Below are 17,253 nucleotides of genomic sequence, written 5' to 3'. Positions count from 1 at the left end.
GAGGGAGAGGGAGAGGGAGAGGGAGAGGGAGAGGGAGGGAGGAATAGGGGGAAAAGGAGGAAGGGGGGAAGGAGGAAGGGGGAGAGGGAGGAAGAGGGGGAGAGGGANGGGAGGGGGAGAGGGAGAGGGAGGAAGAAAGGAAGACAAAAGGGAGGACTAAGAGAGGAGAGCAGGCCAAGAGGAATGCATAGCAGAAATGGCAGGGTTCTGTAGGAGTAAGAAGCTAGGGGAAGAGAAGCCCATGAACAGGGCAAGTTTAGGGTAGAGGGCAGAGTGAGAATCGCTGAGAAGATAACCTGGGTGGGGGCAGCAAACACTTTGGTATTATGCTAATGAGGCAGCACAGCATGGTTGTTCCCCCCCCCCCAAGTTTCTTTTGGAGGGGACCCTGGAAAGACCAGCGGTTTGGGTATGGATTGCTGTAGAAGGCCAGCAAAGCGAACCTCTGCTTAGGGGTGAAATCGTGCCTGCTTTGGAGCAGCGCACTAGGTATCTCAAGAGTGAGAGCCTCAATAGGGAAGGTCAGTGAGTGGTTCTTAGTGGGCTCAGTTCTGAGATAGTAAGGAGAGAAAGGTGTTTAGTGGGAAACCCAGGCCAAGGTCCACCCATTATGGTAATTAAGTTCTATAATGAGTCATGTGACCATGCCTCAGGTGCATTTGCATTGTTGCGCAGCTGTTCTGTGCTCCTGCTGCCATGTCCTCCGCACCACGGTGGACTGTTCCTTCTAAACTACAAGCCAAGTAAGCTTCCCCTTCTACAGATGGCTTTCATCAGGCGTTTTTGTGACAGCAGCACAGCAAGCAGCTGGAGTGTGGCTTGTCCTGGCATCAAGTCGGGTCAGCTTCAGAGCATGACTTAGTGCAATCGCCATGCTCCATATAATGAGCTCAGTGGAAACAACAACAAAAAAGACTGAATTTAGTATTGTTCATGTTAAAAACCTGGAGATGTAGTGTCATTAACTCGCTAGGTAAGTTGGGAGAGCCTGCTGTAAATGCCATCCCCTTGGTCAAGAAGATCGAACCCGTCCTACTAAGACGAGGGCAAAGTCAACAACGTTGCTTTGGCTTCTTCTATCCAATATCTTATTTTGAAACTCATCAAGAAATGAAATAAAAGGCAAACTAAGTGGAAAAGAGAAACACGACTGTTTTGCTTCATAGACAGCAACATCATTGTTTGCATTGAAAAAAAAAAACCAAAGAATTCATTAAAAAACAGACAGACAGATAGACAGACAGACAAAGTAAAACCAAAACCTACCAGGGCTATTTAATCTCAACAGGAGTATAGGGGTCAAAGTTAGTATGAAGTTTTACTTACTTTACCAATCATCAGTTTAAAATTGAAATTAAAAGCACGGAATAATTCAGGTAGCAGCAGAGGGATGAAATAGTAAGGTGAAAATCAATAAAACACATAAGCCCTGTATGCCACGCATTAATGCACAAACTCTAGCTAAAGATGTCACAGGAGGCATAAATCATTGTGGCATGCTCATGTGTGGGGAGGTTGGATGTTAGTATGACAACAGTTCTGCCCAGATTAACCTACAGACTCAATAAAATCTAATTTGAAACCCAGCAGGGAGGGTACTTCGTTACAGGAATAAATACCCTGAGTCTGTGATTCATGTGGAAAGGCCAAGGAAGCAGAAGGCCTGGTTTTGAGATGGAAGAACAATGCTCGCAGACTCGGTAAAGGTCCCTGGTCTCAGAGTGCTGAGACAAAAGACTGTCACTAGGCCAGGCAAAGTGACCTTGTCTCCCGGACAAAGTGAGGACACTGGAAACCCAGCATCTGCAAAAGGCCACTTGCCTTGTACTCTGGGTAGCTGTTTGAGCTGAGCTGAGGGACCTCCAAAGCATTTCACTCTGGGTTTTATTTCTTAGAGCCAGGGAGTCATTGAGTGTAATTGTTGATCCCAGGAGAAACGAGGACATAATCTTGAGTTGTTCATATCTTTCCTTGACTTAGGACATGATATTCTATGTGCGTTTTGTTCTAGAATCGATTGAGATAGGAATCTTCTGGATTGGCTGAGGCTCTGGTAGGACCTGCTGTCTCGGCTCACAGCGCCGGATCTTAAGACTTCCCATGGGGCTGTAATAACTAGGAGAATATGGTGCTGGTGGAAAGACAGGCATGACTCAGTAAGAGGAGTAGAGGTTGCAGATACTCGTGCGCATGTGCATGAGCCACAGATTCTTGAAAATAGCAGACGCATAGTTTAATGGAGAAAATTTGTCTTGCCAAGAAAATATGCTGGAAATTTGGGCATCTATATGTAAAAAAAGAACATTAAATTTGACCTGTGTTTCCATGCAGAAGAATCAACTCAACATGCATCATAAACTTAAAGGCAAAACAAACAAACAAAAAAAAGCAATCCAGTTGCAAAACTAGAAGAGAATCTTTGTGGTTTGGGATTATGCAAAGATTTCCTTGATATGACACTATTAGTATAAAAAAGTTGACAATTTGGACTTTAACAGAGGTAAAAGCTTTGGGGTTGGGAATGTAATTCAGTTGGTAGAAGGCTTTCCTAGCATGAGTAGAGTCCTGAGTTCAAGCCCCAGCACTGCATAAAGTGGTGCTGGTGCATCCCAGTATTTGGAAGATGGAGACAGAAGTTCAAGGCCATCTTTGACTACATAGAAAGTTGAGGGTCAGGATGGGATAGTTGAGGGCCTGTTTCAAAAACAAAAAGCCAGTTACAATTTGCTTTTTTGAATTACTGCCGTGAACAGATATTTTCTCCAAGACTTGAAGATGTATATACTACCAAACATTCAACAATAATGAAATAACCCGAGTTAAAAAAGAGAAGATATTTAAAAAGATCTCATCAAAGAAGATATACATAGTAAGATGATACAGATAATAATGAAAATATCAAGATGGTAGGAGGAGTATGAAGGGACAGGAAAAGATCTACAGGGATAGGGGAGAGAATAAAAGAAGAAAGAAGGGGAAAATCACCACATGTTCATCTCATGTGTGGAGCAGGCACACTCACACCAAGTTGGGTGTGAAAGAAGATCAGTGTGAGGAGGAGGGGACAAGAAAGCAAAGTTGAAGGTTAATGTACATACATGTGTAAAACATCATAATGGAACCTACTATTTAGTACAAAAGATTAATTTCAAAAGATGTCCAGTATCCACTTATGATAGAGGAGTCACAGTGAGATTATACACGTATTAGAATATCAGCTCCCAGTCTGCATGCTGGCATAAACCTTTAAACCCGGCTCCCAGGAGGCAGAGGCAGGGGGATTGAGAGTGTGAAGCCAGCCTGGGGTGCTTATGGAGAGTCTGTCTCAGAGAACCAAGAGCTGGGGAAGTGCTGTGGTAAAGCTCTTTTTTGTTTGTTTGTTTGTTTGTTTGTTTTTCGAGACAGGGTTTCTCTGTACAGCCCTGGCTGTCCTGGAACTCACTTTATAGACTAGGCTGGCCTCAAACTCAGAAATCCGCCTGCTTCTGCCTCTCAAGTGCTGGGATTAAAGGCGTGCGCCACCGTGCCCGGCTTGCGGAAGAGTTCTTGTCAAAAAAAAAAAAAAACCAAAAAAGCAAAAACAAAAACAAACGGAGCAGACAGGAAAACAGAGACTTTGAGAGACATTTTGAATATCTTGTAGTATAAATAGTGTTAAAATAGACTTGTCTTAAGTTGTCATAATCTTAACACAAATTTCACTTCAGCTAAAACCCTGTATATGAGCACTAGAGCAGTTATATGCCCAACTGCCTCAAACAGCAAACAATTCCAAATTACTCCAACCGAGTTAACAACCAGGACACACCCTTACGAAGAAATACTAAGCAGTAAAAAGATATACACGAATTAAATAGGATCTCAATCACAGATGCTAAGAAAAAGAACATAAACTAAAACGGAAAGCAGAAATATCAACGAGGCGGGTTGCCAGGAGCTGGGAGTGGGGACAGGGGGTTGTCACAAACAAAGAGATATTTTAGAGGGTGGATTACTCAATAGCTTTGCTCTGGCAGTGGCTACATTCTTGTCAAACATCATGAAACTATAATAAAATGTCAATTTTACATCCTATAAATTTCACTTTGGTAAATTGACTTAAGAAAACTTGGCTGTGTTATTTTCCATACATGTTTCCTGTGAGTCTATTCTGAAAACACCAAGGAAAGGGACTCTGGAAGCCCCCATCCCCAAAATAACAGCCATATACCTTGTGTGCATGTCAGCTGATGACAGCATCTCTCAGCTTACATTTCTGTTTGTCACACAAAGCTTAAACAAGGGTTTTGTCACAGATCTACAGAACAGCTTTGCTACAATTTCTCACTTTGTATGGTCTTGGAAGATAAAGGAAATGCCTATTTGAGATAAAATTTACATATTATTTCGCACATCTCTAAAATATTCTCTCACTCAATTTTAGGATGAACAGTTTGAACCAAGCATGGTTGTGCATAGTTCTAGTCCCAGCACTGAGGAGGTAGAGGCAGAAGGATCAGAGAACAGCCTCCACCACACAGCAAGTTTGGATCAGCCGGGGCTGTCTGAGATCCCAGATCACAAAACAAAACAGGCTCAGGGAAATGATTCAGTGGTCAAGGCGCTTGCTGCCATGCCTGACTACCTGAGTTTGATCCCTGGGACCCACATGATGGAAGGAAAGAACTGGCTCCCACAAGTTAAGCCCTCACATCCAAATACATACTGTTAAAAGTTAAAAACCACACACACACACAATGGGAAACTAATTGCCTATCCAGAATCAATTAACAATGATGTAAATCCAGAAACTGCCCAAAGTTCAAATGTTTGTGGTTTCTATTCTCCCAGAAGACATACCTCGTCAAAGCTGTACTTAAGGCAGTACTTGAAGTATTGGTGTTAAGAAAGAAAAGCACAAGCTGGGTAGTGGTGGTGTATGCCTTTAATCCCAGCACTCAGGAGGCAGAGACAGGCAGATTTCTGAGTTCGAAGCCAGCCCGGTCTACAGAATGAGTCCCAGGACAGGTACAACTAAACAGAGAAATCCTGTCTTGGGGGGAAAAAAAAAAGAAAGAAAAAGAAAAGAAAAAGAAAAAAGAATGCAAATCACAGGGCTGGAGAGGTGGCTCGGTGGCTAAAAACTCTGGCTGCTCCCCCAGAGGATTTTAGATTAATTCATAGCACCCACATGGTGGCTCACAACTGCCTGTAATTCCAGTCCCAGGCTCTCCAATGTTCTTTTTTGACCTCCAAAGGCACCGGGCACACAGACACAAAATCAAGCAAAACATCCACATATATAAAATAAACAAACAAACAAACAAAAGTTTTTAAAAAATCTATTAAAAATAAAAGTCTCATAAAAATCTGAGGATCTGAAAGCACAAGAGGGACACTGACTTACAGAATGATTTCTGCAGCTTCTCAGAAACCCACATAGGTGACATCAAGTATCGGGAGGACAGGACATGAAGAGCCAGCCAGGACAGATTTTGAGAGTCAGCGTAGGTGGGCTACAGGCTAGTAGATTAGAAGAATTTCTAATTGGAGTCACTTAAACACAGTGTGTAAGTGGCAAACGTCCAGAGATGAAGTAAAGGCCAGATTCCAGGAACTCAGACCAAGGGCCAGACTGTGGAGGATACAGGTTCCTTCCTGGCTCTTTTTATAACACAGAGCCCGAACTGGTCCAAACTACCATTTATTGAACCCTCGCTATGCAATTTGACCTTGGCTTGTACTAAGACATTTGCTTATGTGACGCACCAGCATGCCCATGCTATGACTTTTATTTTATAACCAAGGGGACTGAGCAGGTAGCAGGGTCAGGAGAGGAACTCACATCCTCATCCTAATGCCTTTTCCATAGACCCACTACACTGCATCTTAGCAGTTCGAATCCTTGGCTGTTGAGCACCTCTTCAAGACTTCTAAATTCTCTTCCACCCCTTCAGATACCTCTTCCATTCTTTCCATGGGACCCTTCTTCTTCACTAGATCTTGACATATTTCTCCAATTTGCCCTAAATACATGTATGCATACACACACACACACACACACACATATACATGTACATGTGTGTTTACATGTCACAGCAGTGTATTTAGATCAGAGGACAACTGGAAGGAGATTCTCTCTTTCAATGTGTGGATCCCAGGGACAAAATAATCAGGTCTTAAGTTTTGGAAGAAAGCATCTTTATCCTCTGAGCCACCTTGCCAGTCCTATTTTGCTTTCTGAAGCCTTTATACCATACTCCTTTGCAGCAGACTCATCCCTTCACATGATGTCATTTTTCTGGACATGGTAGCACTCTCTTCGGTTCAGTGGTTCTTGCTAAATTGAGCTGTGGTTTTTTGTTTTTTTGTTTTCTTTCAACAGTGAAAGTTCTCATGTCTCTGTAATTGCTCTTATATTTGAAGTGTTTTTTTTCTTTATCAAGGTCATTTAATCATTACCCAAACATGGATCTATAGACTAAGCTGACTCATTTTAAAATGTTATCATCTGTGAAGTTTAAAGCAAAAGCTCCCGTGCCCCATAGAGTTAGAACTTTACAACTGCAGTCCACCAGACTGCACATCTTTTAAAAACATTTATATGGCTGTGTTGATCGATGTTGCATCTTTGTGACTGAAAACCTGAGAATGAAAATCAACTTCTAAGAAAGTCTCATGTTGGCCCATGGTCTCAGTCCATGTTTGTCGGGCTCCATTGCTTTATATTGCAGTGAGGAAAGAAGAACATCAAAGTTGGGTACCACAAGTGAATTACCTCAACAGGGATGGGGGAGGGAGGGAGGGAGGGAAGAAGGGAGGGGAGAGAGAGAGAGGATAAGCAGGAGTAAGTATATCTAGTGGCAAGCTATATCATTCCAGGCAAGTCCCCTGTGATCTACTTCTCTTCCAATTAGGCTCCTTTTCTCAATAATGCTACCGAACAATGCATTAATTCATAGTTCAACCCAATGATAAGAGTCCTTATGACCCAATTGTTTCTAAAAGACTGTCAATCATCAGCCGAGATTGTAATCCATTAAGAAAACAAACAAACAAAGGCTCGTTTCAGTGTTCAGGAGAAACCAAGGGCCTTAAACCACACCATTGCTTTGGCCTTTGGTTCTGTGATGAGAACTCAGTCTCAGTGTGAACAGTTAATGTCTCGAGTGAGCACTCTTAAAGACAAACATTGCCGGTCTATGCATCCAAGAAATCCATATACACTTAGAATAGCATCAACTTGTCTTGAAATATTCTTATGGTATTTATATTTTCTTGTATTTAAGCCTTTGATGGAACTAAATTATAATTTAAATCAAAATTGGCAAGAGCGCCAAAGTGAAAACAAACGCTACCTTTGGTTCACAATGTGCCTGTATATGAAGTACAGGTACATAAGACGCACCCCTACCCACCCCTCCATAAGTCACACGTACAGAAGACACACCTATACACACTACATAGGTCACACTCAATACACTCAGTACTTAGGAAGAGTGCTAATGAACAGTTGAGCCCTGTGTTTCCTCTTTATTCTCTTATTTATTCAATAAAACTTTATTGAGCATTTATTACCTGCCTCATATTGCTCTATTCTTCATGTGCACTGATGACCATATGGTCCAGTGAGGTATTTAAATATCAAAGACTATGTTCATGATGCTAGATCATAACTGACAGAAAGTGCTGGGACTGGTGGGTTTTTTGTTTTTGTTTTTTAGGAACATAGAGAAGTCTTTATGAACCTTTCTAATATATCCTTAGTTTACAAGTTAAAAAACAAACAAGAATAACATAGTACATATAAAACTAAACTTTATAATATAGTCATACTTGGTAACTGGACACATTTCTCCTAAAACAATGATTTGAGGCTTGGTTCTGATATAGTATACTTCCAAATAGCAGTTCATTTAAAAGCCATTCTTAACTAAAATATGCTACAAAGAGCTGTCCATAAATTCTTTAAACTTCTCTATAGCTGGACCTCTCTTCTTTTGAGTAGGGCTTCTAACCAGGGCAGTTTGATGGGGCTGATGTGTGCGGGTCAGTCCTAAAAAAGACTGCCGTTTCTCCTGGCTTTGTCCTTGGTTGCTCGCTGTGGAAGAAGCCCGTTGGTCATTGTGAAGACGTTCATGCAGCTGTGCAGATGCAGCCTGTGGAGACATCTGTACCATCAAGAGGGACTGGCACCTCTTATTAACATACAGCCCGGAAACCAGCCCCAAGAACACAGCCATAGGAGAGTGCCATTTTGAAAACGGGTTCCCTGCACTAGCCAAGGGCTGAGGGGAGGGCCACTTGCAGCTGCCATCTTGGAAGGAACCTCATGAAAGATAGGGAGGCATAGGGAGGCATTCAGCTAAGCCAATCCTTAATTCTCAACCACACAAGTATGAGACACTGTTCTAAACTACTACATTGTACAAGCTTAGATATACAAAGGGCATAAAAAATAAAAGGTATAGATCTTGCTTTAGAGGTACAGTACCTGAATCAATGAATGCAAAGCTTGTGGAGATGATAATAAGGAAGGTTCTCTGTGCAAGCAGCGGAAGAGCACATATTGAACCAGGCAGGAGGGGATTCTGGACAATTTCTTCTTTCCTTTATTTGGTGTTTGTTTTGTTTTGGTTTTGGTTTGGTTTTTGGTTGTGGTTTGTGGTTTGTAGTTTTTGAGACAGGGTTTCTCTGTGTATCAGCTCTGGCTGTCCTGGAACTTGCTCTGTAGTCCAGGCTGGCCTGGAACTCATCAAGATCCACCTGCCTCTGCCTCCCGAGTGCTGAGATTAAAGGCGTGCGCCACCACTGCCTGGTTCGGGGAAATTATTCTTAGAAATGACCCACGAGGGCTGGGGAGAGAGTCTGAAGGGTAAGACACTTGCCACAAAGCTTAAGGACTGAACTTTGATCCCCAGAACCCATGTAGAGCTGGTGGGGATGGCCACTACCTATAATTCTGACACTCAGGGGACAGGCTGGGTAGCTAGACTAGACAAATTGGTAAGCTCCTATTTATACTGAGAGAGTCTGTCTCCATAAGTAAAGTGGAAAACAATTGAGAAACAAACCTAATGTCAACCTCAGGCCTCCACATGCAAGTGCACACATACATGTGCGTATATATACAGAGAGAGAGAGAGAGAGAGAGAGAGAGAGAGAGAGAGAGAGAGAGAGAGAGAGAGACTCATATGAACATATACATTCAAACATGCACATACATATGCACAAACATTACCTACATATGCCACCCTCATCCTCAAAGAAATGACAACGTGGGGGCAGGGTCTCTCTCAGTGATAAAATTATTTCCCAGCACATGCAAGGCTCTAAGTTCAACCCACAGAACTTCACATATATTAAATAAGTAAATAAAGTCTGAGTAAATCTCACCAGGTCGATAGCATGCCTGTTATTAAGCTGTTACCCCCTCACACCAAGCAACCATCTGCTCTTGTGATTCTGGAGCAGTGACTGTGTGGACTTTATCTGTTTTTTTCATTAGGATCTGTGCCCTAAGAGCATTATAGTGAGACTTCAGGCTGAGGGGTAGGGATGGATTTCTCTCCTCAGTCTGTGTCCTGCTCCTGCTTGTGAGAGCTAATATACTAATGCCACTGAAGACCTCAGGGTCCAAGTCTGGGTAGTTCTAACAGCTTAAGCTTGGCCACCAATTCCCAACAGACCAATTACAGAGGGTGATAATGAGATGCAGAGAAAGGAGGTATATTCAACCATCGTAATTGAACTAATTAATCATAAAAGAAAAGGACATTTCAGCAGATTAAAATGAAACACCCTAGGAGAGATTATTGTGAATAGTTGTATGTCAGCATGTTTGATATTGTCTAAGAAATGCACAAAGTTCTAGAAACACACAAACCCAGACCAAATCATGAATCAGAAAGTCTGAATAGAGCCGCACTAGGTGAGGAGCTTACATGGGAATGAAAAGCCTCCGAGTCAGGCTGGGGAGATGGCTCAGGGGTCAATAGGACTTGCTTCTCCAGAGACTTGTTTGATCCCCAGGACCCACACAGTAACATCCATTTGTAACTCTGGTTCCAGGGACCGGATCCCTTCTTCTGACCTCTGTGGGTTCTGTATACATGTGGAGCCCAGACATACATGCAAAACATACCCATAGAAAACAAATAAAAAGAAATCTCAGCCAAGACAAGCCTAGGATTAAATGGCTTCGTCGATAAATTCTGCCAAAGATTAGGAAAGAAATAATGCCAAACAACGGATGAAGAGATATGGCTAAAGATTGTCCCTGTGTCACAAAGGCTTTTATAAGAAGGACAGGAAGGAAGGAGACTTCTATTCATGTGCTAGTAGGAATGCAGTATGGCAGTTTGTCAGAAAATGAGAAGCAACTACCTTATGCCCCAGCGATTGAGCTGCTTGGTATGTATGCAAAGGCATTACAGGTGCTGTACCCAGGAGATGTTTGTCTTCTCATGCTCACTGCAGTCAAGAAAGCTAAACTATGAAAATCACATAGGTGCCTGTGTGAGCATCATAGTATGTACTTATACACAGTAAGATAGGAATGGTATCACCAGATGATTTAGTCTTATGATACCACCGCTGGGAGCTGTACTACAGAGTTCATTCACCCTGAGCCCTTGAGAATAGGTCTTATCACATCAATAAGATGTCATTGAGAAATGTTCTTATCCTATTAATAAAATGAACTATGAGACTGTCTTAATTTTACATATATATATATATATATATATATATATATATATATATATATCATGGCATCATTTTTTACAATGTAAATAAATATATATAATCTTTGTCAACTGTACTGTAATGAGGCTGGCAAAAAGAGCCCTGTGGCTGCTACCATACAGCTATACTTCACTTGAAAATGATTTATGTTCTGAGAATCATGAATCTGGGTGACTGTCACTGTGTGAACATCATAGTATGTACTTATACACAGTAAGACAGGCACGACCTCACCAGATGATATAGTCTTATGATTGGAAGCTGTTGACTAGAGTGGCAGAATAATGTGTTATATGGCTGCAGTTATCATACATCATAAAGCACATGACAGTGGATGAGGACATGGGTGGGGAGGGTTGACAGGATTGACAGCTTTTCTTCATTTCCCCAAATTATCATCTAAACCTCTATGCATGTTTTCAGTGTGCTGTGACCATAGCCACTGATGCATATACGGTCACACGGTCACATGCCTAGAAGAACTGGCATAGTTGTAAATGAACACATGCTATATGCATTTATATCTATATGCATATATTCGATACATGCATGCATGTACATAACTGTAGGTCTATATCTTTTTTTCCAATTTTTATTAGGTATTTACTTTAGATCTATATCTTTATACAAAGAGATTTAGATGTGGATTGTCCTCTTGAAGAACAAAGAGTGTATCCACATTTGGTCCCATATTCTGTGGTGGTACAATGGCCCCTGACAGGTAAATTCCCTGTGGCTGCTTAGCATCCCTGGGGTCGTGTCACCTCTGCCTGCCACAGTCTTCATATCACACAGGTTACAGTGAGATTGGAATCTGTGGAGACTCTTACTTGTGGCCTCAGATTTTATTGAAATTTTTGGAATGTTTGAGGCATCCATAAAAGTTTAGAAAGAAGAAGTTTACAAAGAAAGTTCTTGAAATCCTGCCAGGAAGGAGGTTCATAACTCCAAGGCAGTCCTGTGGTCCCAGGCTTATTTTGTCTTCTTCCCAGGGGTTCAGATACTTTTGCTGTCTTGGAGGTAGGGACTACAGACTGAGTGGACGGTTGGAAAAAACCCGAGGAGAGGGTGGAGTCGTAGGGTAGGGGAGCACTATCATGAGCAGCGGTGGGGTGGGGTGGAGCAGTATCATAAGCAACAGTGGTGTGGGTGAGGTGGAGCACTATCAGAAGCAGTGGTGGGTAGGGGGTGGTGGGGAAACACTATCAGTCATAAGCATGGAAAGTCTGGCTGGAAGTGACGAAAAGCTGCCCCCCGCCCCATACCCTGCCATCACGACCTCTCTAAAAGCCAACGCCAGAGCTTCCTCCCAGTGTTCTTGGTGAACAGGAACAGGCTACTGAGGTTGGCGATCTGTGCAATGGCACTGTGCCTACAAATCGAAGGTCAGCTTTTGATCTTTGAAGCTTTATATAGAAACTCCAACACTGAGCTGAAAGAAATGTAAAGAGCCCATGCACCGAGGAGCCACTCTAGATAGCTCTAAGTGCTATAGGAGAGCACAAGACCATGAGGGGGATGCCTAGTCAAAGGTATGTACTTTCTGATCTTCACGACTGGCTTAGCTACGGGGGGGGGGGGGGAGACAGCTGGAGGACTTCAGACTAGCTGGGGCTTTGCTACAGGGGATTGCAAAGTTACAGGAGACGGGCTTGAAAATGCCTTAAAGTTGGAAAGAATGGTACGGGACCCTGTAGAATAGCCAGGAAAAATTATTGCTTAGTAAGGATTATATTATTGTATAGTAAGGATAAGTGATGACGTATGCCAACTCTGTATGAATAATATGTGTATGTATGTGGAGACGTGTTGAGTGGAGGTCCTCCAGCCACTGTGACTCCAGAAAAAAAAAAAAAAGCTTTTGAGGAACACTGTTGGAATTTAGTTCTTTGCTTTTTTTCGAGATTGTGAGTTAAAAAACAAAAAAAGTCAGATGCAAACTTTGGCCATTCAACACTGAGTTTTTCTGAAACTGCTGTTCTTTGGGAGAAATGGTTGATCAGCTATTGTAACATAAAAAGATATAACCGGGGGGGGGGGGGGGGAAGCTGCTTTTTAAATGGAAAAAAAAAAAATAAATGAGAGGTTGATTACTGCACCAGGGAGAAGCTCATCAGATGAGCAGGACCATGGGAGAATTTCAGGGTAGGAGATTCTCTGTGAAAATAATTGCCAATTTGATCTAACCGTATGTCCACACAAAGTCCTGAAAAGCTTCCAGATCTGTTCTGGCACAGCCCGGAAATCTCTCCTGAGTCAGAAACCTGCACTCTCCTAACCTCTTTTGTTCCCTTGCCTCAAGGAAAAGCTCTCTATCTGATTTTCAATAGTGACTTGGCAAAATCCCAAGAGATCCCACTCTGAAACAACAGAGGAGCGAGGGAGGCTCTCAGCAGAGCCAGACCTAACCTGAAATGATTTCTTCTCTCCACACCCCTAGGATACTGCTCCCTTCGCTTCCAAATGCCTCAGCTCGGAAACTGTTCCTGATAGTGTTAATTATCTTTGTTTTCTGGGTCATCTTCATGGCTTCAAAAGACCACACAGAGGTAAGAATTGTCCCGGGGAGGGTCAGAGCGGCTTCACTTGAATGCTACTCTTTATAAATGCAAAAAGTAAATGTTACCAGCGCTAGCCTCTTAGCAAGGCTCTGTAAGAAGGGTCTCTATTGGACACCGCTCCCCCTAGCAAGGCACTGTAAGAAGGGTCTCTATTGGTCTTGTTTTTTTTAGTGGCAGGTGGATTTGTACCTCTCCTTACTGCTTGGCATTGCCACCTGCCTCATCATTATCTCCTCCTACAGCCTCAGAGGTTATCAACCAACCATATCTGTTTCAGTCTCCTTCCTCCATCACGGAGGTTTTGTTATTCTTTTTATAGTTCATTTAGTGCTGCTTGGATTTTCCCCCTCTGCAGTCTTATTTGGCTGGACTCCCCATCTCTACTTTCCCCAGCCATCTGATTGCTCAGATGTTATCTTCTGACAGTGCCAGCGCAGCTTCCTCTCCACTTCTGCATTTCTCTTTCTCGACTTGACTTCTTTTCCACAATACCTTTTGCTTGCTACTACTGTCCTGTAGGATTTAACAACTCATTACAACCGTTGATTGCTGGCTTATCTCTGCTAACATGCTTGGTGCCTTAAGCCTAAGTCAGACCCATAACAGATGCTTGACAAATAACTTCTTGGTAACAAAGTAAAGAAAACGTAAAGAAAGTTGGTTTTGTTTGTTTGTTTTGTTTTTGGGGTGTGTGTGTGTGTGTGTGTGTGTGTGTGTGTGTGTGTGTGATCTGACCCAGGTAAGAAGAAACAATGATCTGAGAGAAGCCACCAAGAGGGAGAAAAGTCAACCAATTTAAGGCAGGATTTGTAACCAAACACCACAGGCTCACATCTTGGCAATTACAGAGACAAAAAGTATACCCCAGCCATAAAAGGGTAGAGAAAGAAATACCTGTTGCAAGTAAGGAGATGCTGGCATTGCTTGCAAGGCACTGTTCTCTCAGAACCACGGGCACGTGAGGATCTTATTTGAAGAGCCTATCCTTATTTAGACAGAAAAGCCTGTGCAGATGCAGGCAGTCTTGGATTTCCCCAGTTTAAGATGAATGTTTTTGAGCATGCTCAATGTAGGTCCTAGGTCAGGTGCCCCAAAAGGAAAGAGGGTGGACATGATCACCCCTGGGCTTGTGCAGTTTAACATTGTAATAGGCTATGTCTACTCCACACTGCCTTTAAGAAAGAGTCAGACTTGATGACCCTGGCTGATTTCTCAGAAGCTTCTTTAAGGGAACAATGCTGAAGGTGCCTGCAGGCCTTCAGAGCAGATGGGAGCTCTCTCCTCTGTAAGCAGAGGAGTTTGCCCCTAGTGTTGTCTTGTAGTAACTCAGTGATGTGGAAAGCACTCATAATTCCAGCATTCTGGAGGCTGAAGCAGGAAGATCATACACTCGAGACTAAGTCTCAGCTAATTAATAAATCTGCAACCAGCCTTGGTTACATAGTTAATTTGATACTAGATTAGACAAACCTATCTCAAAACAAAAGAAAAAAACAGTACCCTGATGTATTAGGGTTCTCTAGAGAAACAGAACATATAGAATCAATTTATCATCTATCTATCTATCTATCTATCTATCTATCTATCTATCTATCTACCTACCTACCTACCTATTTATCTATTTATCATTCTATCATTCTATCATCTATCTATCAAGAGGATTTACTATAATGGTTTACAGGCTTCCAGACAGTCCAACAATGGCTATCTACCAGTGGAAGGTTCGAGAATCCAGTAGTTATTTAGTCTATGAGGCTGGATGTTTCAGCTGGCCTTCTGTATATGCTGGAATCACAAAGAAATAGGCTCTAATGCCAGTGCAAGAACAGATTTGCCATCCAGAGCAAAAGCAAGAGTCCAGAGGGAGGGCAAACAACCTTCTTCCACTTCTTTTATGTAAGCTGCCACCAGAAGGTATGGCTCAGATCAAAAGATCCAGATTAAAAATGAATCTACCCACTCAGAGATCCAGATTAGAAATGGCTCTCCCCACTCCAAATGATTTAATTAAGGGAAAAAAAAATCCCTCACTGGTATACCTAGCCATTGGGTTTCAGTTAATTCCAGACGTAGTCGAATTGACAACCAAGAATAGCCATCCTATGTGGGATAAGAGATAGACTGCCAATGAAATGAGCAAGACAAAAAAGAGCTGTTTGTTGTTTTATCTTCTTTACGGTACCATGTTAATCTTATTAGTTAGAGCATAACTGCACTGAATATGTTTTGTGTTTCTAGTAAGACATGAAAGAGCATAAGCAGGTAGGAGATCAAAACTATATTAACAGGAGCTGGGGAGATGACGGCTCAGTGGGCAAAGAGCTTGCTCTGTAAGCATGAGACTCTAAGTTCCAATCTTCAGGACCCACATGAAACTGGCATTGTAGCAGTGCATGTCTGTAATCCCAGCACTCCTACAGGGAGATGGGAGGCAGAGACAGGAGAACGTGACCCAGCTAGCCTAGTGTATTGAGTGGTGAACAATAAAAGAGACCCTGTCTCAAAACTAGGCGTAGGGAGAACTGACAGGCAAGATTAATCTATTATCTCTGTACACGTATGTCACATGCGGATGTGTGTGCATGTGTGCATACATACTCATACACATGATGCACACACTCACACTCGCACACACACAAACACTTATACAGACTTCACACACACACACACACACACACACACACACACAGAAAAAGAGGGGGGGAGCAGAGCAACCATGTGGGCAGAGGAAGTCTCTGCTGTACCCACATGACTTCTTAAAGGCTTCTAGGTGAGCCATGACCCCAGTCCGCAGAAGCAGAGACATTTGTGGGCTCACTTGAATCCTCTCGTTTCTGTTCCATCTCGACTCTGGGCTTAAGTAATTAGTAAGATCAAATAGGGTACTATCAGATTGTGTTAATCTGAGGCAGAAGAGACCCTCCTCCCTTCAGATTTTTAACACAGATCCAACTTCTTAGCTCACAGAGTGGGGACTTACCTCTGTTGGAGACTGTGTTGAGAAGATGTAACCTGCTCTTGATTGTGTGATTTCCTGTGAGCTCAATCTTTACCTCAGAATGTTAGGATCTTTCATGCAGCCTTGGTTGGTGGCATGAGGTCCAGGGCCCCAGGCAGCAAGCTTCTGTCCAATGCTGCTCTTTGAAGGGTGGTAATGTTGGCCCCATCAGCATCACCAGCAATATGCTCAATTAGGTTAGCTGTGTGGTCCTCTTTAAACCTGAGCTGCTTGGATCGGGTTTCTTTTTTCATAATGAGTTGAACTATGGGAAAGGAGTAGTAATTGCCCAGGAACACCTTTTAGCAAAGTGAACTTTTACCTGTTTGTCTGTCAGTCTTCCCCCCTCAGCCAGGAAACAGTCAAGCTTCTCTTTTCTGTTTGCCCCAAGCAGAATAGAGCTGCAGGGGATGGGGAGTGGGAGAGGGGATCCAGAGAAACAGGAGAGTCAGGCCAGAAGGAGGCTTTGGAACAGAGCTGCAGGGGATGGGGAGTGAGGGAATCCAGAGAAACAGGAGAGTCAGTGGATAACACTGTTATTAGCACATCTCCGCCTTCCCGTATGACGCACTGTGTAGTGTACAGTAGTCATGTTTAGGGTCAGGTTTATATACATAGCATTTCTACTTTCATTATGACTCAGATCTACCTCATGAGACTGTCAGAATACCAAGTGACCATTGGTCTTTCAATTTAAGAATGAGATTCCTTGTGTTAAAACAAAACATACCCCCCTCAAACAAAACAAAACAAAATGTGAAGATAAAAACAAGCAAACTAAAACTAAAACAAACCCAAATCCAGGAAGATAAGAATGTGGCCTTGTCAGCCGGGCCTGGTGGCGCAGGCCTTTAATCCCAGCACTCGGGAGGCAGAGGCAGGCGGATTTCTGAGTTCGAGGCCAGCCTGGTCTACCAAGTGAGTTCCAGGACAGCCAGAGCTATACAGAGAAACCCTGTCTCGAAAAAC

General features: G+C 42.8%; 2 protein-coding genes across 3 annotated transcripts in view; one reads left to right on the top strand and one right to left on the bottom strand.

Annotated features, from left to right (window-relative positions):
- LOC110328297 (NXPE family member 4-like) overlaps positions 1–17,253 on the bottom strand; it is a 232,089-nt gene that overhangs the window by 37,770 nt on the left and 177,066 nt on the right.
- Positions 1–17,253, top strand: part of LOC110328337 (NXPE family member 2) — a 36,097-nt gene that overhangs the window by 1,610 nt on the left and 17,234 nt on the right. For both annotated transcript variants that reach the window (XM_021207786.2, XM_029543427.1), the window contains exon 2: positions 13,166–13,274. In XM_021207786.2, the coding sequence (XP_021063445.2) occupies positions 13,166–13,274 (109 nt within the window). The remainder of the gene's footprint in view (positions 1–13,165; positions 13,275–17,253) is intronic.

The sequence above is a fragment of the Mus pahari genome, chromosome 10, assembly GCF_900095145.1.
Source record: "Mus pahari chromosome 10, PAHARI_EIJ_v1.1, whole genome shotgun sequence".
NCBI classification, from domain to species: Eukaryota; Metazoa; Chordata; class Mammalia; order Rodentia; family Muridae; genus Mus; species Mus pahari.
Note: the sequence above shows the minus strand (reverse complement) of the source record. Positions and strands in the feature narration are given on the sequence as shown.